Source organism: Lotus japonicus, chromosome 5 (assembly GCF_012489685.1).
Source record: "Lotus japonicus ecotype B-129 chromosome 5, LjGifu_v1.2".
Taxonomy (NCBI): Eukaryota; Viridiplantae; Streptophyta; class Magnoliopsida; order Fabales; family Fabaceae; genus Lotus; species Lotus japonicus.
Window position 1 is genome coordinate 11,843,462 of NC_080045.1, and position 25,602 is coordinate 11,869,063.

At 37.6% G+C, this 25,602-nt stretch overlaps 4 protein-coding genes and 1 long non-coding RNA gene across 8 annotated transcripts; 4 read left to right on the top strand and 1 right to left on the bottom strand.

Annotated features, from left to right (window-relative positions):
• Positions 1-1,482: 1,482 nt before the first annotated feature.
• Positions 1,483-2,346, top strand: LOC130717568 (pathogenesis-related protein 1A-like). Its single transcript, XM_057567827.1, has one exon. The coding sequence runs from the start codon at positions 1,593-1,595 to the stop codon at positions 2,268-2,270; it is 678 nt and encodes a 225-aa protein (XP_057423810.1). The 5' UTR covers positions 1,483-1,592; the 3' UTR covers positions 2,271-2,346.
• Positions 2,347-2,495: 149 nt separating this feature from the next.
• LOC130717567 (uncharacterized) lies at positions 2,496-9,405 on the top strand. 2 transcript variants are annotated; one of them, XM_057567826.1, is made up of 4 exons: positions 2,496-3,332; positions 6,687-7,380; positions 7,473-7,893; positions 8,952-9,405. In XM_057567826.1, the coding sequence occupies exons 2-4, from the start codon at positions 6,829-6,831 to the stop codon at positions 9,272-9,274; spliced, it is 1,296 nt and encodes a 431-aa protein (XP_057423809.1). In that variant the 5' UTR covers positions 2,496-3,332; positions 6,687-6,828; the 3' UTR covers positions 9,275-9,405. The 2 variants fall into 2 exon arrangements, with proteins under 2 accessions (XP_057423809.1, XP_057423808.1); XM_057567825.1 differs by lacking the exon at positions 2,496-3,332 and adding an exon at positions 5,877-6,393.
• A 1,651-nt stretch (positions 9,406-11,056) lies between these two features.
• LOC130717569 (uncharacterized) lies at positions 11,057-15,058 on the bottom strand. 3 transcript variants are annotated; one of them, XR_009012344.1, is made up of 7 exons: positions 14,529-15,054; positions 14,175-14,312; positions 13,915-14,014; positions 13,670-13,726; positions 13,176-13,311; positions 12,630-12,748; positions 11,057-11,429 (listed from the first exon to the last, which is right to left on the bottom strand). It is a non-coding gene; the product is annotated as an uncharacterized LOC130717569 (long non-coding RNA). The 3 variants fall into 3 exon arrangements; XR_009012345.1 differs by lacking the exon at positions 13,176-13,311 and having other exon boundaries at positions 11,057-12,463; positions 14,529-15,058; XR_009012343.1 differs by lacking the exon at positions 13,176-13,311 and having other exon boundaries at positions 14,529-15,016.
• A 3,139-nt stretch (positions 15,059-18,197) lies between these two features.
• On the top strand, positions 18,198-21,361 carry LOC130720817 (pentatricopeptide repeat-containing protein At2g37310). The gene has a single exon (XM_057571519.1). The coding sequence runs from the start codon at positions 18,251-18,253 to the stop codon at positions 20,249-20,251; it is 2,001 nt and encodes a 666-aa protein (XP_057427502.1). The 5' UTR covers positions 18,198-18,250; the 3' UTR covers positions 20,252-21,361.
• A 1,243-nt stretch (positions 21,362-22,604) lies between these two features.
• LOC130721017 (E3 ubiquitin-protein ligase SGR9, amyloplastic) lies at positions 22,605-24,293 on the top strand. Its single transcript, XM_057571741.1, has one exon. The coding sequence runs from the start codon at positions 22,912-22,914 to the stop codon at positions 23,749-23,751; it is 840 nt and encodes a 279-aa protein (XP_057427724.1). The 5' UTR covers positions 22,605-22,911; the 3' UTR covers positions 23,752-24,293.
• The last annotated feature ends 1,309 nt before the right edge of the window (positions 24,294-25,602 follow it).

Sequence of the window (25,602 nt, forward strand, 5' to 3'; positions counted from 1 at the left end):
GCAACATCGTTTGCACATAACTCATGCTCAGGCGCGTACCCATCAAAATGGCGCTACGTGCCCTAGTCAAAACGCCATACGAAAAGTGAGTAATTTCCCTTATCTCAAAACTTTTTTTAAGACATTCGGTGCAAATTTTACTCCAGTGATTGAAATCTTATTTTACTTTGGATTGTACCCACAACCCAATACATTTATATTTTTTATTTCCACCTACTATTAAATTTAATTTAATTATTAATTCAATACAACTTAATTAATATTCTAAAACGATATAATAATATTAAATTTCACCACAATAGGAAATATATAATTAAAATTCAACATGAGATAGAAAACATATTATTTTATCGAATTCTGGTATTGAATGAGAGAGAAACAAATATTATTTTATTTAAGATCTCACTTTAATTTTGAAGGTTGTTGAGCTAAGACATGAATCTTAACTTTTGCTAAGATCTCATGTCATGTAAAATAACTCCAATGGTGAGATCATATTATATCCATATTTTATTTTAAGATCTCCATTAGTGATGCTCTTAGTACTTTTGCTACAGGTTGGAGAAAAGTAACAAAAGCTTAGGGAAATTATTCAGTGTGGTTGCAGTGTGGTCTTTCATATATGTAAATTAATCCATGATTTTGGTTGTAGTGTATCTAGTTTTTTATCGTGTATTCAGATTTTCACTTAAATTATCAGAAAATGACTTATTCACACTTATTCACCTCCACCGAATGAAGAGAGATGAGAGAAGAGAGAAAATTAAGAAATATGATTTTTTTTTTTCTTCTTCAGAAAACTAGAATTATGATTACATTATTATTAAATAACATCAACAAGTGAGTGAAAATAAAATGTGTATATATGATTGATTACTGTTAGATGTCCCATGGAGCACCCTTGTGCTAACTTTTGGTCCAGAAAATTGCAGATATGGCCTCTCTAAATTGGCAAGTTTCCTTCCAACTGGTCCTTCGAGAAGCGAACAGATGCGCTGCCAGCGCTGGCCACCTTGTTGGCCTGGGTCACAAGATGCAGAGTTGCAGATTTAGTTGGGAAGATGTCCCTTACTCCCTTTATCGCTTTACTAGAGATGACATCTTATGAGTTGCGTCTACTAGATTGGTGTAGCTGTTTGTTTTCGGGGCTTTTGCCTCCTCACATGAGTGACATTATAAAAAAAATCATTTTATTTAAAGTCAACCAACTAGCAAATTAGTGTGCCTTCAAAATGAAAATAAAATAAAACAAAGCTAGCCGTAGAGATTATTAGTGGCGCGAGCATCTCCCCGTAACAAACCAAAACTCAGAAACGTTTTCTTTGACTATTCATAGACCCTCTCTCTGTGTGGACACCCAAAAACCACGCTCTTATGCCAAACTTGCATTGCATTTCACTTTTCTATTTTGCATCCCACAACACAAAAATAGCATAACATCAAGTGCAACATTGCAAAAATGCACGTAATTTAGCAACACCAAATATATAAAAAACCCCTCAATTAACCCCCAACTTTTCTTCCCTTCTAGCCATTGCTCTCGGAAATCGAGAGCGGCTAATCGGAATCAAATCAAATTCAATTTCACAACAATGCACTCTTCTGTCATCCTCCGCTTCACCGTCCTCGCTCTCATCGTCTTCATCTCCGCCGTCTCCGCACAGCAGCCACTGCCTACAACCCCCGCCCAGCAGCCGCCTACACCCCCCGCCCTCCCCCGCCATCACGGCGGACACCACCGCGGACGCCACGGCCGCCACCGCCGCAACGCGGCACGTTTCTTCGGCTACCACCGGAGCAGCGACCCGAACTGGGCCACCAACCAGACTCTGGTATCAAACGAGTTCCTCCACGCGCACAACTGGGTGAGGACGCAGTACAACCTCCCGAACCTCACATGGGACGATAATCTCGCCGGCTACGCGCGGCAGTACCTGACGACGGACCGCTACGACGATTGCAAGCTGATCCACTCGAACGCGACGTACGGCGAGAACATGTTCTGGGGGAAGAAGCTTCACTGGACACCCTCCGATGCGGTGTACTACTGGTACATTGAGAAGGATGCGTTTGATTTCAACACGCTCAAGTGTGCTCCGGCGTCGAAAATGTGCGGCCACTTCACGCAGCTTGTGTGGCGTGACACCACGCGCGTTGGGTGTGCGCTTCAGCATTGTCACGTTGCTGGTACTGGCATGCTTATTGCTTGTGAGTATGACCCTCCGGGTAACTATGAAAATGAGAACCCGCTTGAAGTTCATGCAGAATAAATTGATTAACCCACTCTTTTCAATTCCATCTCTACATTTTCTTTTGAATTTTAATTTGCTATAATAATAATAATAAATAATTGTTGTGTTATTCTATTCCAGAGATTTCATTATAATATTTGGTTTAATTTGCTGGTTTTGAGCAATTGTATGGTAGGACAGTTTATGGGCTGAACCAATGTGGAAGAGGATTAGAAAACTTTCATTTTTTTTCCCCTATCTTAGTCATTTTCTGCAAGGACAGTCTCTTGATTAATAATATACATGCTTATTTAATTGAATATCTCTGTGTTTTTACTTTTTAGTAGGGGTTAATGTAGGTTGGTTTGAATCGGTTCAAGATTAAAACAAAGTTCGGACCAATCAAAAGCGTTTGGATTGAATTAAATTTGATATAATAAATTTGAAATATTAAATTTAAAATATAAAAAAATGAAAAAATATTTCTAAAAGCAGCATAAATTAATGCCACATGAAATAAAGTGAATCAAACAACAAGTTATTTGAGCTAATTGATAAGCAAGTTACTAATTTCTCCTAACAAAATTGTTAGATACCTTACATTAATACCAACAAAACACTACCAGTTAAATATGCTCGAGTTCATGGTTTGGTACCGGGGTCCAACTTGAACTTATCAAAATTTCCTTAATTTTTAGATTCGAGTAGCACAGGTTAATCAAATCAACATGTCTGTGTGCATCTCTAGTTTTTAGAAACAATTGTTGTTGTTCGGTCTTGGACTGGGCGAGCCCCCTTATCATAATAGGGGGCCCACTCATGGAGTTTATATGCAGACCAGGAGACTTGCTTAAAGACACGCTTACCTCTTATGTTGAGAGCACGGTGTCTTGTGAGCTGGGCGAGACCCCTCGTCATAATAGGGGACCCGCTCAAGAAGCAACTTGATCCATAAAAACGCTACAAGGAGCAAAGGCGAAGCGTAACTGATGATCATTCTTGGGCTAGTGATTCCATTACTAGGTGATTGACTCCACTGCTTGGCGTGTGACCCTATCACCTAGCGAGCGAGTCCCTATCGGGTGAATCATCTCACATATGGTGAGTCATCACGATTCTTTCATCTTATAGGCCGTAACACACCATTTATGTATTTCTTATGCCATATTGTCGATTCATGTATTGTTTACGCCATGTTGGCGATTTATGCGCTTTATAGACTTAGGCGACCCTGCCCATTGTGGGCGGGTTATGTTTGTATGAGACTTTTAGCATCAAAGTCCAAATCCACGTATCTAGGTTTACACTTCTAAGTAATGTTGATTTCAGAACCTTATGGGCTACAACAAATCATAGATATGGTGCCCAGGTAGGGATGTCAATGGGTACGGGTGGGCATGGATAGTATATACCCACCACCCGCTCCACATGTAAAAATTTATATTCATACCCGCTCCATACCCACATGGATATCCATTTAGTGAGTTTTAACCGGATTTTAAACTATCCGTGGATATCCATGGGCACCCGACACCCATGAACATAAATGAATTCACATATATTTGTTCAAAAGAAAATTATATTAAATATAAAATTTAACATTGGACTTTACCGTCAATCAATGTGTAAAGGAAAATACTTATTTTCTACTCTTTTTTGAGTCTAAGTGCTTCTTTTTACCATTACCATTGTATAAGTTTACTTGAAAGAGAACTATAACTCAAACACAAATTCATTAGATATTTAATATACATCTATGTATATACATATAAAAGATATTTTAGTATTTTATATATCGGGTGGGTATCCGTGGGTATGGATACATCAATATTCGTACCCGCCCCATTAATAAATGGATAGTGAAAATATCCATGAAATAAATCCGTGGATACCCATGGGCATGGGTAATTTTACCCATAGCGGGTTTTAATCCGCGGGTATCCACGGGTGTGGGTAATTTTGACATCCTTATGCCCAGGTTCCTGCGGGTGCGGTTCTTACATATACAACGTGAGAAGAATAATACAACGGATTGTTTAACGCGTCAGGCTAGTTTATTAGAAGCAGATCTGGAGGTGATCCCCTTCGTCAGCTTATGCATCTTTATTTATGAATGTTGTTAGCTATTTTTGGTTTTTAATTTGTTAACTTTCCTCTTGTAAAAAAAAAAGCTAAATTTTGAATATCTGAGTAGTTAAATTTAAAAAAAAAATTAGATAATCAATTGTTAAATATCTTATTAGCCAAGCTTCTTTGGTCTTGCTCAAATGACTACTGCTAAACTTAACACCAACAATAGTTTTGACTCACGCCAGCAATTGATTGGATTTGGGGGGTCTGGTTCGTAATGCTTCTGCTTCTTGGTTGGGTGGTTTCTGGGTTCCTCTACTGGGTCGTGTGCGCTCTCGGCTTAGTTGATGGTCATTAAGCATGATCTTCTTTTAGCTTGGGAGTTGAGTTTCTTGAATGTCATTTGCGAGAGTGACTCTCTTGATGCTACTCGGATGTTGGATTCCCCATTTAACAAAATAAGTATCTCATTAGTTAAATTTTGAAAAAATTAAACAAAACTCTTCAAACTGATTATAAAATTTTTAAATATCCGATTTAAATAATATGGTTACTGAATTCTAAATATGTGATTTTTTATGTCAAAATTATTAAAAGAAAAAGGTAACTGAATTTTAAATATATGATTGGTAATTTTTTTTAAAAGTATTCTTTACAGCCTAATAATAATAATATTTTGGTTTTTTTGTTTTTCAAGGTATCTTGACGGTCATGAGACAATCCTCCAAAAAACTTTGACCACGTTAAGTGGGTAGACATCTCCCGGCAACTTTTTTTCTTTGAAATGTAGCCCAACAACTTAATAATATCCGAAATGTTCTTAATATTTTTTAATTGATTTAATTTTAAAAAAAATTATTAGTAGGTTAGAGGAGAAGTCCTTTATGATTTCTCCTCATTTTTAATATAGTAGTAGATTAGATTAAAATTTTATATATTAGAGCTTGTTTGACACACGGTATTAGACATCATAGTATAAGCTTATACAATACATTATGGGCTTATTCATTGTTTGGTGCTCACATTGTATTATATAAACTTATACATCAATTTCCTCTTATACATCAAAATGGTGGATTATTTAATCCACCATATAGATGACGGATAAGGCATGATAAGAGTGCAATGTATAAACTACTTCAATATATTTAATCAACTGTCATCACAATCACCCTCCACCACTACCACCACCACCACCATCACCACCATTGTCGCTGCCACCACAACCACCCTCCACCACCACTGCCTCCACCATTACCGGCACTATTGTCGCCGCCACCACCACCAACCTCTACCACTACCGCCGCTGCCACCACCATCACGCTCTAGTCATCGTTATCACCACCCTCCACCATCATCGCCGCCACTACTGCCACCACTACCACCACCGTTGTCGCTACCACCACCACTGTCGCCGCCGCCACCACCATGCTCCATAATTGTCATCATCGTTGATACCTTCATACCACCATTGCCGCCGCTCCCACCCTCCACCATCATCGCCACCGCCGCCACCAACACCACCATCCACCACCACTATCACTACCACTACCGCCGCCACCACCACCACTGTCACCATCATCACCTTCCAATACCGCCACTAACACACCACCAGTATTGCCACCAAATTATACAGTGTATGACCAAACTCTGTATAGTATTAAAATTTTATCAGGCCTTATCCTATTAGGCCTAATACAATTAGGTCAGGTCTTATACTATACAACGTACCAAATAGACCCTAAGTTAGATAATTATCTATCTCAATGTCTACATTGCACAACAAATTGGATTCATTAATATTTAACTTGAGATTTTTTCTCTTCTTTCATGATCACATCTAACTTAGATTTTTTTTTTTTTGAAAGTACATCTAACTTAGATTTAAATCAGAATAAAAGATGAAATTTAAATTAAACAAAGAAAAACACGTGGAAATCAAATAGAGGCTTTTCCCGGCAAAAGTGGCGGTCATCGTAGAGAATCCAGATCTCCAATATAGCCTGCCTCTCCATCAGTTTTCTTTGTTTTCTGGTTGCACAGGAAGGAACAACACTACTTTGCATTTGCGATATCTTCGTCCCTTCCCCTCGTAAGCTCTCTGTTTCACTCTTCCTCTCTTGAGGTTCATTGTGTTTTCTTATGGTGGTTTATGAATTGGCTGTCATATTTCGAGACTTGTTTTTATTCCCTCAATTTGGGTTATGCATGTTTCATTGGATTTGTTAATGTTTTCAAGTCTGAATTTAGATTTTGGATTCGAGTTCTCAACTGGGTCATACCCCATTCGATTTATAGCATTGTGATATTTATTTTCCCTTCCAAATATTGCTACATTAATTTAAATATGAGTCTTTGATCCAACTTTTGGCCTTTTTTTTGTAGGTGATATTTGGCTAGAATTGCATTGTGGTGGGTATTGATGGTTTTTCCATTAGAAAGGGTTTTGCTGTCTGTGTATTCTAGATATGGAGTTCCACTATCAGTGTATAAGGAATTTTGAGAAGGACTTTGGTGATGTATAGATATGGGGTCAAAAGATGTGGATAGTAAAGCATACAAATATACTCTGGGTTTGGTGTATATATTTGCTGTTGCAACAATATGGATAGCTGCTAGCTTTGTGGTGCAGTCTGTTGTAGATTCCGGTGTGTCACCGTTCCTTGTTACGTACATCTGCAATTCATTGTTTGTGGTGTTGATTCCAGTCGTTGAAATTGGGAGGTATTTGGAGGATTCTTATGGGGGTTTATGGTTTTGGAGGAGTAAGAAGGGTAACTCACATATGGAAGGGGAGTCAGAGCAGACTATCCTTCTTGATGATAATGTTGCAGGCAATGAAGTTAGTGAATCCTTGGTCCTCGAACGGAATGATAGTTTTAAATTGCCGCCATCTGACATAGTAGTAGGGGCATTGGTTGATGATCAAATTGATGTGGTTGCAAATGTTGATAATCAGCTGGATGAGAAAGGGCGTTGGACCCGGTCCAGATTGGCCAAAGTTAGTCTATTGATATGCCCCTTTTGGTTTTTGGCTCAGCTCACTTTTAACCTCTCATTGAAGTATACAACAGTCACAGTAAGTAAATTTGGATTTTATTTCCTGGCTTTTGAGTTCAGTTTCACTCAATTATGCAGCTTAAACTAGTTCCTTTTTTATGTCACATGCAGTCAAATACAATCTTAAGCAGTACATCAAGTCTTTTTACCTTCTTGGTCTCCCTGGCATTCTTGGGGGAGAGGTTTACTTGGTTAAAGCTCTTTAGTGTTCTTCTTTGCATGGGGGGAACAATAATTGTAAGTCTTGGTGATTCACAATCTGGTTTAAGAACAATTGCATCAAATCCTCGTCTTGGAGACATTTTCGCTCTTCTTTCAGCTGGATTGTATGCAGCTTATATAACCCTTATTCGTAAGAAATTAAGTAATGAGGATGGAAAGAGTGGTGAAGCTAGTATGGCTCAGTTTCTTGGATTTCTGGGGCTTTTCAATGTTTTAATTTTCCTTCCAGTTGCCCTCATACTCAATTTCAGCAAAATTGAACCTTTTTTCACACTTACCTGGAAGCAACTTGGTCTTATTATTGGTAAAGGTCAGTATTACTTATTTATTTATTTATTTGTGCTTTCAAATTGACATTATGGCCAAGTTCTTTTTGTTTCGCTGCAAACCTAATTGTTATTTGCTATTCAAAGAGTGTAGATCACTTGGAGGGTAGTTCTATAATTATAAATACAGAGAAACTAAGAAAAATTATATGTCAAACCATCAAGAGTTTAAGTTTAAATGGTTTGTCATTAGATATGATCCAAATAAGATGTGGCATTGTTTGATCCATGTAGGCAACTGAGTGACATTTGTTGTTGTTTATCCACGGAGTGACATATCTATTTACCTGTTTTTCCTCTCAGCGCATGCACTTTTCATGTTATGTTCTGAAAATAGAAAACATTGGCTCCTTTGAAGTGATGATAAAATCAAGGTAGTGGATTTAAACAGTTTCATAGTTTATAATATATGCGCATGTATTTTAAAAGCATGCACTTCAGAGGAGTTAAATCTTTTTTGGATGTCGGCTATTTATACATGTATAGTTCTGTGTTCTGTCCAAACTCAATTTTTTTTGTCCACATTGGTTTTTCTACTTGTATGCGTTAGCCATCCCTTTTGTTACTTTTGTTTATCGACTTCTTTCCATATAGATTAGAGAATATGAATTTTTCTTTTTTCATCACCTAGAAAGCTGCACCAATTTTAAGGCTTGAAAGAATATGCTAATCAACCAAGATTTTTTCCCTCTGTTTCAATCTCTTCCCAAGCTCATGGATGCTAGAATGGAAATAAATAGGCCTAGCGGTTGAATCTGATGTGGACTAAACCATAAGCCCCTAGCTTGATCTATTTCTATTCCCACACATAACTATGCCTTACTTCACCTTTGACATTTATAATGAAGTGATGAGAAACCAGAGCCATTTGCACTTCCTTTATGACAAACTAATGATTTCATCATGGTTTCAAGTTTCAACAATTCCCTTTTACTCATGGAGCTTTTCTTGGTAGATATCTTAATGGATGACTTTCCTCATTCTACTTCATTTGATTTGTACATTTCATAATGTAAGGATTCTTTTGTCCTATTTAACTTAGGATTGCTGGATAATGTGCTGAGTGACTACTTGTGGGCTAAGGCTGTTCTTCTTACATCATCCACAGTCGCTTCAGCGGGGCTTACAATTCAGGTTCCATTGGCTGCCATTGTGGATACTGTGACTGGCAATGCTCCTCCCTTTATGGATTATCTTGGAGCCATAGCTGTCATGATCGGCTTCGCCGGAATTAACATTCCTTCTGATACTTTTAGCAAATCAAGAGAATCTAATTCTGTGGAGCTGATGAAAATTCAGAATGTGAGTAGAACGATCGAAGAGAATGCTTTTCCAAGAAGCGAAGATTCAGCTGCCATACCATAGTTTTGTACATTCCATTTATTTTAGGTGTTTGTTAAAGGGTAATTTTTTGATCACTTCACCCAGTTAGCTGCAATAAGCAAAATGTGCCGATGCTACCATGCCAGACACGAAAATAGAAGAACAAGAACATGAGAATATCATGTTTGCGCCATGAGAGACATGTATGAGCCCGTTTGGATACTCTGCAAAAAATATGAAAACGAAAAAATAACATATTTCGAGACACTTTTTGCTCACAAAATATGCATCCAGATATGTTATTTTTTCATTTTCATATTTTTCGGCGGACATCCAAATGGGCTCAAAGATTTCCTAGGGTCATTGTAAATTGCTCCTTGGATGAATTTTTTCATTAATAGCTAGGAGGTGATGAGAGCTTAGTGGTTGTTTGGGTAAGAAAATGGGAGGTATGATTTTCATTTCGAGTCAACATTAACTAATTTAACATTTTTTTGAATAAAAATAAAATTATTAATTATCAGTTTATCACAAAAATCGGTGACTTAATTTCTTGTTTAATTATCAGTTAAAGAAAAAATCGGTGACCTCATATCCTTTTCCTTTTTTTTTTGGTCAAACCTTTTCCTTTTAAAATCTTCTTTCTCACTTGTTTGTCACCATTTGTTTTTCAAACAAACATTGGATGGAACAAGTTTTTACTGTTTTTTTTGTTTGCAATTTTACTGATTCTTTACCGGTTTTAAGGCCATCCAGTTTTCTCTACCTACCAGATCGATAGATCCTATTTGTTTTTCATAAGTGTATGCTTTTAAACAATGTCATGAATTATTTCGAATCATCTCTAATGAAGACCCATTTAGACCTAAATTCTTAATGGTTTTTCTTCATGCTTGTAACTATTGAACTCTCTTCAAGTGAGACAAATTTAGGTTCTCACTGAACTGAGTATTATGTACTTCTTCCATTCAAATCATGACACCAAATCATGACATCATTAGATGTTTCTAAACTCATCATTTAATAGAACTAGGATAGAGCCCGCTTGCCCGTGCGATGCACGGGTAATTTTATACCAAATTAGTTGTTAATATAATCATTACGTATTAGATACATATATTGAGTAATACAATGATATATTTACTAAAAAATATAATTTTAATTAGAGAAATACTTATATGTTATTATTATCTTCCATTTATGTCTCAATGTTTCATCTTAATTAATTGGATAATCATGCGATGTTAAGTTTGGTTCACCTTTACGGCTAGTATGGAGCTTGTGGGTGTAATCTCCACACAATCTTGCATGTAAAAGAGGTACGAATAAAGTATATAATATATGTTGCTCAAATGTTGGTTGATTGAATTAGTAGAAACCTTAAAGAAAAAAATTAAAAAATCATACAAACTAATTGTTGTAAATCTTTTGGAAAACTTCGTTGAAGACAATGTTCTGGGAACATCTTGTATAAATTGCTTGGTATAAAACCATACGAACATATGAAATGTGTGAAATATCTTTTATTAAAATGGTAGGACACAATAATTTGGTGGTAAAGGAACAACATTAAAACATAAAAGTTGTAACAATCAAGAGAAATTTTGGTTTCACTAATGTTGTGAAAGTATTCTTTTTAAATAAACCAATTTTGCATTTAAAATAAGAAATAGATATCACTGCACCTTCTCTACATACTTCTAAGTTCCACCTAAAAAAAATTATACAATTCCTTCTATTGAAAAAACATGTGCTAAAACTGAATTAATCTTCAATAGTATACAAACAATTTCTTTTTTAATAGAAAAGAAACGAACACCGCCATGTCCAAAGTTATGTACCAACATTTTTATATTCTAAAATAACGTTGCTAAACATTAGCACATTAAAATGAATAAAAATTTCACAGAACCGGTCCTCGCCCTCCTAATGTAACAATTGTACATGTCTTTCTTTTCAATTTCTCATTTAATAGAAAGAAACGACCGCTGCCATGTCCAAAGTCATGTATTAATAAAACCAAAATTTTAATATTTTAAAATAATTTTATAAGCATTGGCACATTTAAATGAATAAAAATTTCACTGCGAAAACCAGTCCTTGCCCTCCTAATATCAGAATTGCACATATCGGCTTGAACTCCTATATCTTCAACACACTGCATAAATATTCTTTCTTGCAGATTACACAATTGCTTCTGCAATGACAAATCCACATTATGCAATAAACCAAGCTTTATTAAGTTGGTGAGTGAAAACTAAAACATAAAAATTGGAATTATAAGATTTTCAGTGTTTCAATTATATTATTTTCTATCATTTCAAAGGCAACAGTTTAAGTTGAGCACCTTACTTAGAACTTATAAAGGCATTGATCTTTGTGAAAACCTTAAACATAAGAACTGGAATCCTACAATGCTAACATGTTGCAGTATTAAGCTTAGTTTACCCACTGTAGACCAAGTATATATTTATTTCACCATTACATTTAGTACCACTTCCATGTACTTTTGAAGAGGACAAAGGAGGAAGAAAAACTGCATTAACCTAATAACTAAACCATGTGACAGAGGGAAAAGAAGTTCCAAAGGACTATATACAGAGAAAAGAAGTACACAATAAGCGAATCACCATAAAGAGAAATATTCCACTTATTAGTTCACCAGAAAGCTAACTACAATGGTGATACATTCAAAACTACCTAAGAGTGAACATTAGAAAGAGTAAAAAATCAAATCAATCACTACAAAACTATATCATCAATTGTAATAATTCCAAAACAATTCAAATTAAGCATAACCCTCCTGATTTTATGTTATGCTGGTCCTAGTTTCAAGTACTTTAGGACTAGTTAGACTGGTGAAGTTAACATTCAGGAACTGATTTGTTGGACAAAACACAACCTTTAACATGGTTTACATTATTCATGGGCTAACGTAAATGATGTTATATCTCCATTAATTACTAATTTGACTAAAAACAACCCTGAAGCAATATAACATGAAAGGTTACAAATCAAATTTACTTGCCATCAATCAGAAGTGAAGAAATAGCAACACATATCAACTAAAAAAAAGCAGGAAAAGATAACAAAACTAAAGGAAGCATTCTACCAATTTCTCATCAAAGTAAAGCAAAATGAAAAATTTAAGAACAAAAATTGATAAGAAATTTCAGCAAACGGACCAGGAAAAGAAGTCTAGAAAACAAAATGTCTTAATCACTGCACAACCTGGAAGGAGAAGGATAGCAGGAAATCTAAATGAAGAAAAGAAAAACACTTGTAGCAAAACAGGGTTATGCAGAAAAGAAAGAAAGAAAAAACTTTTAGGAGAAAATCAATCTTTCATTTACTTATTATATAGCCCCAAAGCATTAAATATAAGTAGGTGAAATACCTGGACAGTTTGTACCAATAGAACAATCAACATCTACACGAAGACCAAGCTGCTTAAGACCAGCCACCAAATCCTCAGTTGGCCTCTCTCTCATTCGGGGAGCCCTACCAAGTATGTAGCTGAAATATAGAAAACATGACATACCTATTTAGACTCGAACCAACAATATAAGGCATTCTATGACTTACTTGGTAGAAGGATGCAATCAGCAGGAGAACCTAGCAGTTTGAACTTTGAACAATTAAGAAATGATGATTTTTGAAAACGCATGAACATTTACAAAAGGAATTAGGGAGAAACAAATACTCGAACTACGGATAATTAGTAAAATCAGTGAAGGGAGGACCACTTAACAACATGCAATATAAAATAAAAAAGGAAGCTATGCTTGAAAATGAAATCGGATTCAATCATAAAAGACATTTTATAATACAGATTGTGAGTAATAAGGGCAATACACAGACATAAACACAGAAACCTGAATCAGAATCACAAATCATTTGTTATAGCATGAGGAAAGTTTTAAATCATGGATTACAAACTTACCTCTTTCATAAATTTCTTATCACCGTTACATTACATCAGTCATTCTTGAGTTGGATCTTCTGCTCCTTAAGTCTAACAACCCTCTAAAAAGTATGTACTTAGGCTTACATAGTTGCTAAAAAGCTTATCTTGCAACCTACACATATTCTCTTCATCATTAGGCATTCTATAAAGCCACATCTTTTAGCTTTCAGTTTTAAAATCATAACTTTTAAGGATTTGATCAGAACCTCAATAGCAAATTGCCAAATAAAATTTAAAGTGTAACTTATTGACACTAAATTAACAAATGAACCATCAATGGTATAGCAATCTTAAATCCAGGGAAATATATTAAAAACATCAGAAAATAAATATGGTAACTTTCCATAGATGGTCTCTTTGAACCTTAGTTTCATCAATATCAACAATCATTGGTAGGTGACAACAAACAATTCACTAAATTCAATCAGTTAAAGATATTATTGGACTATTAGATATAGGCATCAACCAACCTCTTCTCCTTTATAAATGGATCTAAAGACAACTATTGTTGCTTGACCATCTCTATCCTGCACACAAAGGATTTTTACATATTAATCTTAATTCACTTTTACATATATGAGAGATATATAAGGGAAAAAAAATCATATATATGGGAGATAAGTAAGAAGAAAAACCATAATAAGTGAACGGGGAAACGAAAAACAGAAAAGAAAACATAAGAAATAGTGAGTTAGAACAATAACAAAATACATACCAGTGAAGAATAGAAAATTCTCTACCTTCTGCTCCCTCTTGCTCAAGACCAAGCTACCACCTTCTCTACAAAGCAATGGATATCCTCATTTTGTCCCATCCTGCAAAAAATCAACTTATAAGCATCAGACCCTTTCTAACGATGAGAAGAAGGCAAGGGGGTCAGGCCAAATTGAGTAGTTGTGGTAGGAGCATTCTAAGAAATACATGCAGTGTAGTGGAATGAGTGAGATAATCAAACAATTGTGAGAGTATTTATACCAAATTTCAACTGAAGATGGACATGACACAAGTTGTAAAAATCCAAGAGTTGGGGATAAGATAGACAACTCAGCATGCTTCCATACCAAATCCCCCAAAAATCAGTGAGATGAAATCTAGGGCAAATCTTTCAGGAAACTGCATGTAGTCAACAATATCAGATAAAAAAAATCATAAAAAGTACAAAATTAGGAGGAAACGTATGAGAAGTGCTAAACCAAGTACCAAATCTCCCCCAAAAATGCACATCTTATCAACAATATCAGATAAAAATTCATAAAAAGGACAGAATTAGGAGGAAACGTATGAAAAGTGCAATGCACCAGTTCAGAAAGAACTGTTATGATAGCTTACCCACGTAAGGGTTGACAGGGTAACGTGATGGCCATCACCGGAGAATAATGTTCTGCGCCGAGTGACGTCGGAAATCGCTGGAAACGGGAAATCTGTGGCATCGGTGACGTCGATATAGTCGATGAAGCAAGAAATCGTGAAAAAGGAACGAAAGGGCGGCGGCGGTGGCGCCATCTGGAAAGAGAGGGAGCGATAGCAGTGGTGCTCGAATTAGGTTGTGGTGAAGGTGGCAGTGCGATTCTAACGGTGAAGAGGTGGGCGGTGGTGGTGGGTTTGAGGGGAAGGAACCGGGTTGATACGGTGGTAGATGATTTGGTGGTTGGTGGTGATGGGAAGAGAGGAGGTGGTGGTGGCGCTGGAAGAGTGGAGGTGGCCGTGCGACAACGCTGGAAGAGGTTGCTATTGGAGGTCTGTTGGAAAAGAGAGAGAAAGGGTAGTTTTGGGAGATCCGGTAAAAAAAAAACAAAAAGAAACAAAAGAAGGACACGTGGCAAAACACTATTGGAGGTCTTTTAGGAATAGTGAAAAGCAAACTGAAGAATAAGAAGTAGTAGATATATAAGTAATTATTTTGTAAATAGATTAAATAAAAAAAGTTTTAAGCGAATTAAAATCATTTTAAAAAATCTATAAAATCAAATAATCATGAACAAAAGAGTACAATAAATTAGGAAATGTCATTCTATATAATTATTATTTTCCATTAAAATTAACACATAATCCGCAGTAGCAAACTAATTTGCGATTCGACTCAGACTTAACTTGAGTCACCCCCCCTGGAATTCCGGGTTCGAATCCCGGCTGCGGATTTTTTTAAACTTTCTATATAATTTTTATATTTTTTTTTAGGCTTAATCCTCAAATTAGTCCCTGTCTTTGTGTCGCCGTCTAAACCAGGTCCCTGACCGGAAAAAATTGTGCAAATAGTCCTCTTAAATGCAAAACGTATGGAGCGAGTCCTCGCCGCAGCCTGGAGCTCCGGCGAGTGATGAAATGGCAGGATGACTGGATAAATGAAGCTGACGTGAAATTAAAAAAAATATTAAAAAATAAAAAAATAAAGTCTAATCAACATAAATTAAGTATTTCTAATCCTAACCCTAAATTAATTAACCTAATCTAATTTCCCCCAATCTTTTCCTAATTCCCTCTCAAATTACCCCAATTTCATCCATTGAAATTAGGGTTCGTTCATCACAGCTTCTCCTCTCCCCATCTCCTATGCTGATCTTCTTCTTCCTCTCATCTCTCTCGTTCTTCTTCTTCTTGTCTTCTTGTCTTTCGATTCCCTTATCGTGTCAACAAGGTTAGTCCCAAGTATCATATTCCCACAGCCACAGAAACCAATTTTATGACAAGCCCATGAACCTGCGTGGAGAGAGGAAGCTCATTAGCAGCATCACAAGAGGCAAGAACGAGAGAACCCCACGGCGCCGCCGCCATACCCACCACCGCCGCCGCTACCAAGTCAGTGATCAGAACAATCCTCGGCTACCTCAAAGTTGGTCGCATCCGGAAAGCCACATCCATTCCCTTACTCTCTCTACGCCCTCTTCTTCCGTCTGCTCCTCCCACCCTTCATCGTTGAGGCCCGCAACAGAGAACTAGAAACAATATTATCCTCCAGCAGTCCTGATTTCACAACAATTCCATGTATCTGCATCCCCTCCTCGATTGCACACACACGGGAACAAGCAACAAGAGCATTACAGAAGGTAAAATTCAACAGCCAAACAGCAAACGAGAACATGGAAATAGCTTCCCCTGCATCACCAGCATCAAGATACCGCCTCACAATCACATTCCAATAGAAGAAGAACAGAAGAAGCAGGAAGAAAATGAGCAATGAACCCTAATTTAATTTGATGCAATTGGGAATTGGGTTAATTTGGGAGAATTGGGATAAGTTTGGGGGAAAAATTAATTTGGTTAATTAGATTAGGGTTAGAATTAAGAATATGTTTTAATTTTGTTAATTATATGATGTGTAATATTTTTTAATTCCATGTCAGCTTCATTTATCCAGTCATCCTGCCATTTCATCACTCGCCGGAGCTCCAGGCTCCAGCTCCGGCGAGGACTCGCTCCATACGTTTTGCATTTTAAAGGACTATAAGCACAAATTTTTCCGGTCAGGGACCTGGTTCAGACGACGACACAAAGACAGGGACCAATTTGAGGATTAAGCTTTTTTTTAACCTTTCCAATTCCATACTCATAAATAAATTGAAAGCGGTTGAATAAAATTGTATTTACAGTAGTTAATAATATCACAGTAGAAAGAAAAGCCATGGATCCTTATAAGTAGAATTCACCGCCTCCGTTCCAATAACAAATATAATCTGAAGAAAAAACTTCGTCCGGTATCTATTATTATTTTTTATAATTCAATTAAATCAATAATAAATATAATATTACCATAAAAAATATATAATATTACTTCCCTATTTCCTTAAATGATAGTTCAAGTTTTTCAAGTGGTAAAAGCTGTGTGGCATATAGGTTAGGGAGGGAAGATCTAGGAATCAATTCCTAAGGAGTGTAATTTATCTTTCCGATGTACCAAAAAAATATCACTTCTCTATATTTTACGGATTTAAAATACTTTTTCACTGTAATCCATAAATATAAATATTACAATACTTACCTTAGTCTTTTACCATCATATCTCCGAATGTTAGCTCAAGTGGTAAGAGTTCATGGAACAATATGACTGTAATTTAGTTTATCTTTCTGATGTAAAAGAAATCTTTAAAAAATTTGAGTTTGTTGTATTGCAAAAATAGATCCCACCATGGCAATAGAAATTCCTAGGTCTGTTCTAAAGACATGTAATGGGAAGTTGGGAGCAAATAATAAATTTTTCTATATAACTCTGAGAAGAACTAGTTTACTAACATTTTTAACAACTAACATTAACCTAAGAAAAAAACAACCAAGTAGTGTCACATAGGCAATTGGTTTCTTACCATCCAAATGCAATGCTTTATTTTTTTTCTTCCCCAAAGGCAGTTGGTTTCTTACAATCCAAATGCAATTGCTTTCCTTTTTTCCCCCAAAATAAGTGCTTTCTCTTTTTCAAAGAGTTCAAAGGAAAACCTACAACATTTATAATAAAAAGGAATACTAAAAACTAAAAAAAATAAGTGCTTTCTCTTTGTCAATGTCGCTTGCGGTTTTTCCTGCATTTTGCGCAGGTAGATGTTTATTAGGTTCTAAAGTTATATCATTGGGCGCACCAACGTAATTTGATTTTTAGGTATTTTTGTGTAATATTGTAGGAGATTATACTCACTTTATTGAGTTCTGTTTGTACAATCAACCATTCCACAATTGATAGTTGCTAGACTAATTTATCGTCCCATCATTTTTTCACCAAGTAAGAGATGGACTTCCATTCACTAGACACATCATTGTATGCTAGATACATCATAGATTTTTCTAAACTCATCATAAATTAGGAAATAGGCATTCTATATAATAATTAATTTCCATTAAGCTATCACAAATCCGCAGTAGCAAACCAATTTGCTTAATCCGCCAAAGATCGAAAGGGTTACCCCTTGGAATTCCGGGTTCGAATCCCGGCTGCGGAAATTCTTTTTATATCTTTTTTTAACCTTTCCAATTGGGCCTGAGACCCGAGCCCAACTCATCCTCCGTACTCATGACTCATAAATAAATTGCAACAAGGAAATTCCTCAAAGTAGCAAAACAAATGAATGAGGATCCACAACGCATTGTCTCATAGCCTTCGATTTCAAACACAACAGCAACCCGCCAACACCACCCTCCGCCAGCGCCTCCTCAAAACCCACGGCGGACTCGACTTCACCGCCTATGGCTCCGCCATTCAACACTGCGCTAACCACCGCCTCCTCCGCCAGGGAAAACAGCTCCACGCTCGCCTCTTCATATTCTCCGTCACCCCCGACAACTTCCTCTCCTCAAAGCTCATCACCTTCTACGCCAAATCCAACCTCCCACGCGAAGCGCGCCGCGTGTTCGACGCAATTCCCCGGAAGAACACGTTCTCCTTCAACGCCATGCTCATTGCTTACTCCTTCAACGGCCTTTACCGCCACTTGCTGGACCTGTTTGCCTCCTCCGTCGACGCTGGAATCTCTCCTGATAGCTTCACCGTAACCAGCGTCTTGAAGGCGATCGCTTCGCCGTCTTTTTCGTACTATAAACCGGTGAAAGAGGCTCACTGTTTTGTTCTTCGGCGCGGGTTGGAGACCGATATTTTCGTTGAGAATGCGTTGGTGACTTGTTATTGTAGGTGTGGTGAAATTGGGCTTGCGAGGAAGGTGTTTGATGGAATGCCTGAGAGAGATACCGTGTCGTGGAACTCAATGATTGGTGGGTATTCTCAGTGTGGGTTCTATGAAGAGTGTAAGAGGTTGTACATGGAGATGTTGAGTGTAGGGAGTGTTGTGCCGGATGGGGTTACGATTGTGAGCGTGATGCAGGCGTGCGGGCAGTCTAAGGATCTTGTGTTGGGAATGGAGGTTCACGGTTTTGTGAATGAGAGTGGGATTGAGGTGGACTTGCCGCTTTGTAATGCTGTGATTGCGATGTATGCCAAATGTGGGAGTTTGGATTATGCTCGAGAGCTGTTTGAGGAAATGAGTGAGAAGGATGATGTTAGTTATGGGTCAATTATTTCAGGGTACATGGCTTACGGGTTTGTGGTCAAAGCCAGGGATGTTTTCAGGGGAATGGAAAACCCTGGATTGGATACATGGAATGCTTTGATTTCTGGAATGGTTCAGAATAACTGGTTTGAAGGGGCCATTGATTTAGTTCGGGAAATGCAGGGGTCTGGTTTGAAACCAAATGCTGTCACACTTGCTAGCACTATTCCTTTGTTTTCGTATTTCTCAAACCTGCGAGGGGGGAAAGAGGTGCATGCTTATGCCATCAGAAGGTGTTATGATCAAAATATATATGTGGCAACTGCCATTATTGATACCTATGCGAAGTTAGGGTTTATTCACGGGGCAAGGCAGGTTTTTGATCAAGCACGAAGTAGGAGCTTGGTAATTTGGACAGCAATTATTACAGCTTATGCAGCTCATGGAGATGCTAGTTTGGCACTTGGTCTCTATGCTCAGATGCTAGATAGTGGAATTCAACCTGATCAGGTGACATTAACTGCTGTATTGACAGCTTGTGCTCATTCGGGACTGGTAGATGAAGCTTGGAAGATCTTCAATACGATGCATTCAAAATATGGCATTCAACCCTTGGTGGAACAGTATGCCTGCATGGTGGGTGTTCTTAGTCGAGCTGGAAAGCTCTCAGAAGCAGCAAAATTCATTTCCGAAATGCCAATTGAGCCAAGTGCTAAAGCTTGGGGTGCTTTGCTAAATGGGGCTTCTGTCTATGGTGATGTTGAAACAGGCAAGTTTGCTTGTGATCATTTGTTTGAGATTGAGCCTGAAAGTTCTGGCAATTACATAATTATGGCAAATCTGTATTCATGTGCTGGGAGATGGGAAGAAGCTAGTAGGGTTAGGAAAAGAATGGAAGAAATCGGGGTACATAAGATCCGTGGAAGTAGCTGGATTGAAATGAGTGGAAGGTTAATAGCCTTCATTGCCAAAGATGTGTCAAATGAAAGATCTGATGAGATTTATACATATCTGGAAGGATTGTTTTGTATGATGAGGGAAGAGGGATATATCTTGCAGGAAGAGTTGGATTGTGAGATGTGGTAATAATTCGCATGCCAGAGCAACAAAAGACCCCTATACTTCTGAGGTTCAGAGTCTAAGTAGCACGTCTATCACATTACTCGGCAAAAATTTCAAGCTTTACCGGATGCTACTATGTTAGGAATGAGTTCTCCCCTCTTTAGTGTCAATGGAAATTTTATGCCTGCTGATTACTGAATTTTCACCTAAGATGATAGTCAGGGCCAAGAAAGGCCAAGCTCCGTCGGAGTTCATAATCATTTTTCTTTGGGCGAAATACGATTGAGTTTATCGGTGCTTTTTTGGTTCAATCAAGTTTGCATTGTTGGTAAAACAGCTCTGATTTCCATTCAGCGGTTTGATCTGGGTTCCATTGTGATTCAACTATGCACTTCAGCGGAAAAAGTTGCACCATAGCTAGCACTGAACTTTGGCCTATAGTAAAGTGATTACTATGTAGTATTTAGATTATTATAGGCCAAAGTTCAGAGATCATTGTTCCACCCCATTCCAATCTAAAAGTTCAAGAGATTGCATTTTTATTTAAATTGCAAACGAGTTTCCTTGTAGATTACTACTTTCCTTGTTGAGGAGGGACAAAGGAAGCGGGAAAGGGGAGAATGCTTGCTGTGAGACATAGTTTTGAAGTTTGACTTGGTTAATGCGTTTTACGATCAAGGTACAACTTCTTGGAGACATATATACCATCTTTCAAGTGAGGTTAACTTACCAGTTCCCCTTTCTACATGTAAGTAGCTTGACATGATTTAAGGCAAACTACATTCTAAGCATGTTATGTGAACTTAGGATCCCCGAATTTCAGGATGAATTTAGTGTGTGTGTGTGTGTAATTGATTATTCCTTTTTCCTTTCAACTATGTGGTATTTTGATTGGAATGAGGTGGAACAATGAGATGGGGACCTAATATTTTATGAAAAGCTGGTCACTTTCTGTTGAGAAAGGCTCAATGTATAGGATTTTTTTAGAGATCGCCAATTTGGTGAGATCAGACTTTGGAATGCACTTAGCATTGATTTTGACACAGCCAGTTGTAAATTAACACAGGAAGCATAATTGTTTCATTTTTTTAGTACCCACCTTTTCCTTTTCACATCTTTACCCCATTCTTGTCTCGAAAATAGTTTTCTTGCAAGCAAAGCATTTGATATCTGTTAAATATCTTTTCCTTTAATCATATCTCCATTTGCCACCAAAATGTCGTATTTCTCCACAACAGGGAATTGCTACTAGGCCTTATTAATTATTAATATTTTGTCCAGAATGCCCTTCATAATAGAAGCAGTCAAGTGGATTTTCCCTTCCACACTCGCAACTCGTAAGTAATTTGGAAGGTTTCCATAATGTTAAAGAGGACAATCGGTGATTGAAAATAAGCATGTGAAGTAGAAGGCATAGTTCATCTTATTACCGGAATTGCATTATTGTTTTGGTGACAAGTGCAACATGCCACTGATATGGGCCAAAGAGTGGAACATTCTCTTCTGCTTGTTTTGTTGCTACTAACAAAATCGGTCGAGAAACACAGTTGAAAGTGAATACGAAAAGCGTAGGAGTGAGAAACGTGCTTGTACTCGACATTAACATGTGGACAAACGTTGCCACTTCATTCTTCCATCTCCACAAGTGTCACACCACCACTGCCCTACATAACCAAATCAGGTAGTATCTAATCCACTACACCTCTAATTTTATCTTAGTAATTGGAATTGGTAATATTTCATTTCATGTCGAGTTTCAATTGCAATGTTTCACAAAATATCCATTTTCAACTGAGTATCGACTGTCGTGATTAATTCCCTTATCATGAGTACTTGCATTAAGTAGTAAACTTTGAAACTTAACCATGTACCCAAATATAAAGATTACATCTTTAAGTAGAATTTTAGACCACTAAAGTGCACTATAAAGAAATGAGAAACAAATGACATATGTTGTGATCGGAAAATAGAGATAAAAAGAAAAAAAGTATGTCCCAATTATGGTTATCGATAGCGCGCTATATCGCTGTGTCGTAGCGTAGCAGACCCCTTCCGCGACGGGATTGTGGCTGTGAAATCCCGCTATTCGCTGTCAATAGTAGCCTTCCCTTGTATGGTATTTCATTTTTGGGGGTCATCCGCGACAGGTTGCGATTCACGATCGACTACTACGTTGATGAATTATTGTAGAAAAAAAAAACAAGAGTGAAGGACATATTGGTCAACACTAGAAAGAACTAGTAGTGTACTATTATTCTAGTAAATAGTACTCCCTCCGGTCCTATTTATAAGCATGAAAGAGAAGAAAAATCTTGGTCCTTTTTATAAGAACCAAATGAAAGTTTGAGCTATATTAATTTTTTTTTCCAATGATGCCCTTATTAATTCTAACTTGTAAAATGTGCCTCATTAATTATTCTCTCTCTTTCCCACTTTCCAATACTAATAACAAAGGGTAATTTTGGAAGTTTATTTTGATTCAAGACAAATTTAATGCATTTTATCTAGTTTAACTACATTTCTTAAACTATGTGAATTTTTTTTTTGCTGCTTATAAATAGGACCGGAGGGAGTAATGAGTAACACACATGTTACATAAAAAGCCACGTTCATCATGAAACTTACTTACATATATAGTTTAGTTCCCCCCTACAAAGCTAAAGGTACAAGCACATGATCCCACAATGGAAGAAACCACATCAACAATCATGGCTGCACTCTCCACCCTCACTCCTTCCCAGCTCACAGATCTCACCAACTCAATCCTCTCATCCACCCGCCGCCACCACCTCCGCCTCACCTTCCTCCTCTCCTCCCCAACTCTCTTCTCTCTCACCCTTCATCACCTTCACACTCTCTCCCTCTCCCAAAAGACCCTCCTCATTGCCCGCCACCTCCTCTCTTCCCTCCACCACCTCACCCGCCACCTCCAACCCGCCTCCCCGCCACTGTCCACCGCCATAAGAGAGCGCGAGCTGGACGCCGTCTTACTCCTCCTCCTCTTCTGCGAGACCCACAACCACAATCCAGAAGCCCTCGAAGCACCCTTCTCCGATTGGAGATTGAACCTGAGCAAGCTCTTCTCCGACACGTTGCTTACACTTTCTTCTTCTTATTCCTCTGCACCTGTCATTGGGGCGTGTAAGGGTACAATCTTGATCCCCTTCGTTGAGAGGGTGAGCCGGTGCTGGAGGCTAGTCGGCGCGATGAATTGCGGCGGTGGCGGAGGAGGAGGGAAGGAGTTTGGGGAGGTTGCGGCTTCGGCTGCGGCAGTGGTGGCTCTGCCGGCGGTGGAGGTGGCGGTGGGTGGGAGAGAGTGTGTGATATGCAAAGAGGAGATGCGAGTAGGGAGAGATGTGTGTGAGTTGCCATGTCAGCATTTGTTTCATTGGATGTGCATTTTGCCTTGGCTAGGGAAGAGGAACACGTGTCCTTGCTGCAGGTTCCGGCTACCGTCCGATGATGTGTTCGGGGAGATCCAACGGCTGTGGGAGGTGTTGGTTAAATCAGGTGCAAAAGAATAGGATGATTCCTTAACCTTGGTTAAAATGATTGTACCATCATTCTTATTTCTTACTTGGCATGGTAATTGAAGAAAGGTACAAAGGAATAGAAAATAATCAAAATATAGTGATCCGGAAACCCTTTCTGAATTTAAAATCAATTATGAAGAGGAGCTTCTGTAAGCTTTTAAGTTTTAGAATTGATTATGCTGAAGAGAAGTTAATTCACACCTCATGCTGATATAGGGAAGAAAGGGAGGTGGGGCCCACGGTCAAGCTTTTGTAGCAATTTTGTTGTGTGAATGGCTGGCATGTGTCTGTTTGGTTTTGATGTTTTTGATCTCAGACAGGGACTCATGTGGTGGAGGAGGAGGGTATGATTGTGTGGCCAAGTGAATTTAAGGATAATTTAGCATACAAGTGAGGTTGTTAATTTAATAATCTTGTGTGTGTATAGTTTAAGACTATAGGATATAGATATGGAAAGATAGAGAATCAATAAATTGCAAGGGTTCTTGGTTATATTAGTTTTTAGTTTCATAATGTGTTCTTCATTGTTGGCAGTTGATTTGTATTAATTGCTAATTTGCTGTTAGCCCCATGATTCATTATGTCAATGATTTGGTGTACCCAAGAAGTGTACAACAAATAAATATGGTGCCTGCTGTGGTGCCTCCTTCCAGATGAGGGTATGGTGCCTCTGCCTGTTTAGACCAGTAGGAATGTGCCATGTATTAAATGAGGTTTTTTGTTTTTTGTTTTGAAATGATTTTAAATTAGGGGAAAATATTTTCGAAAAATACGGTTTAAAATAAAATAAAGTTATTTATATTGCTATCTGATCCCTCACTAATTCAGTTACCATAGTAAAAGTAACTTTTTTTAACATTTCTAAATTGAAGTAACATGACTATTCATTTTCCCTCTCTTTTGAAAACTAAAACATTACATTCATTGTTCATCATTCTCCACACCCTCTTCATTATTGAGTACATCATCTCTAGCAGCCTTATATGTATCATCCTCCAAATCGTCAGAGTCTGTCATGCCTCAAGAATTAGACAAATTAACACAAGCTTCTTCATTAATATCCGCCATTTCCAGCCAACCTGTTCAAGACCATATCAACCATTATACAACATAAACAGAGACACTTAAATGCAACAAGAAGATTCAACAAAACCCAGAAATCCCACAAACAATCAAATTTCTCTTCAATCTGTTATGGCCCTAAACCACAAGATACGATTAATTTTTTTTGGAAAACTGATTCACTCTGAAGGCATAACCCTTAACCACAAAAGCACCAAACACATATTATTGGATTTTGAAGGGTGATTTTATACTACGAAAGGCTTCTGAAGTTAAAAGTTAAAACTTGAAAAAATCTAAATCAAAGGAAGAAATTTTAAGAATGGGTTCATGGGCAAAACCAAAAACGTGAATATAGGAAATATCTTGATCCTGGATCTGTGAAATCGACCGAAAATGGAAGATGAAAGAAAACTGGGAATTTCTACGATCCTCCTCTACGAATTCAAATTACCGACGAATTAGGGTTCGTTATCCTTCACCACTGAACCAAAACTAAGAGGAAGAAAATTAGGGCTGTGAGTTTCTCCTCTCTCAATCGGATGAAGATGAGTCCAGGGTTCAAGATGTGGGGAAGAATAAGAGGTTGGAGATGAATCTGTTGCAATTCTCAATGTAATACACAATGATGGTAAAAAATCATGTTAACCACAATAAACTTTTGAAGAATTGCTAAAAAGTCCTTCCCAAAAATATTTTTGAATTTATGTAAAAATACTGAAAATCAATGGAAAAAAGAAAATCAATTAAAATAGTGGTCACATGTACACCTGCTATTGG

What these genes read in the sequence shown, in the direction of transcription:
- LOC130717567 (XM_057567826.1), top strand. Translation starts at nt 6,829, where the DNA reads ATGGGGTCAAAAGATGTGGATAGTAAAGCATACAAATATACTCTGGGT. An exon ending in TGAAGTATACAACAGTCACA is followed by an intron (nt 7,381 to 7,472) that starts GTAAGTAAATTT and finishes TGTCACATGCAG; the next exon opens with TCAAATACAATCTTAAGCAG. An exon ending in TGGTCTTATTATTGGTAAAG is followed by an intron (nt 7,894 to 8,951) that starts GTCAGTATTACT and finishes TATTTAACTTAG; the next exon opens with GATTGCTGGATAATGTGCTG.
- LOC130721017 (XM_057571741.1), top strand. Translation starts at nt 22,912, where the DNA reads ATGGAAGAAACCACATCAACAATCATGGCTGCACTCTCCACCCTCACT.
- LOC130717568 (XM_057567827.1), top strand. Translation starts at nt 1,593, where the DNA reads ATGCACTCTTCTGTCATCCTCCGCTTCACCGTCCTCGCTCTCATCGTC.
- LOC130720817 (XM_057571519.1), top strand. Translation starts at nt 18,251, where the DNA reads ATGAGGATCCACAACGCATTGTCTCATAGCCTTCGATTTCAAACACAA.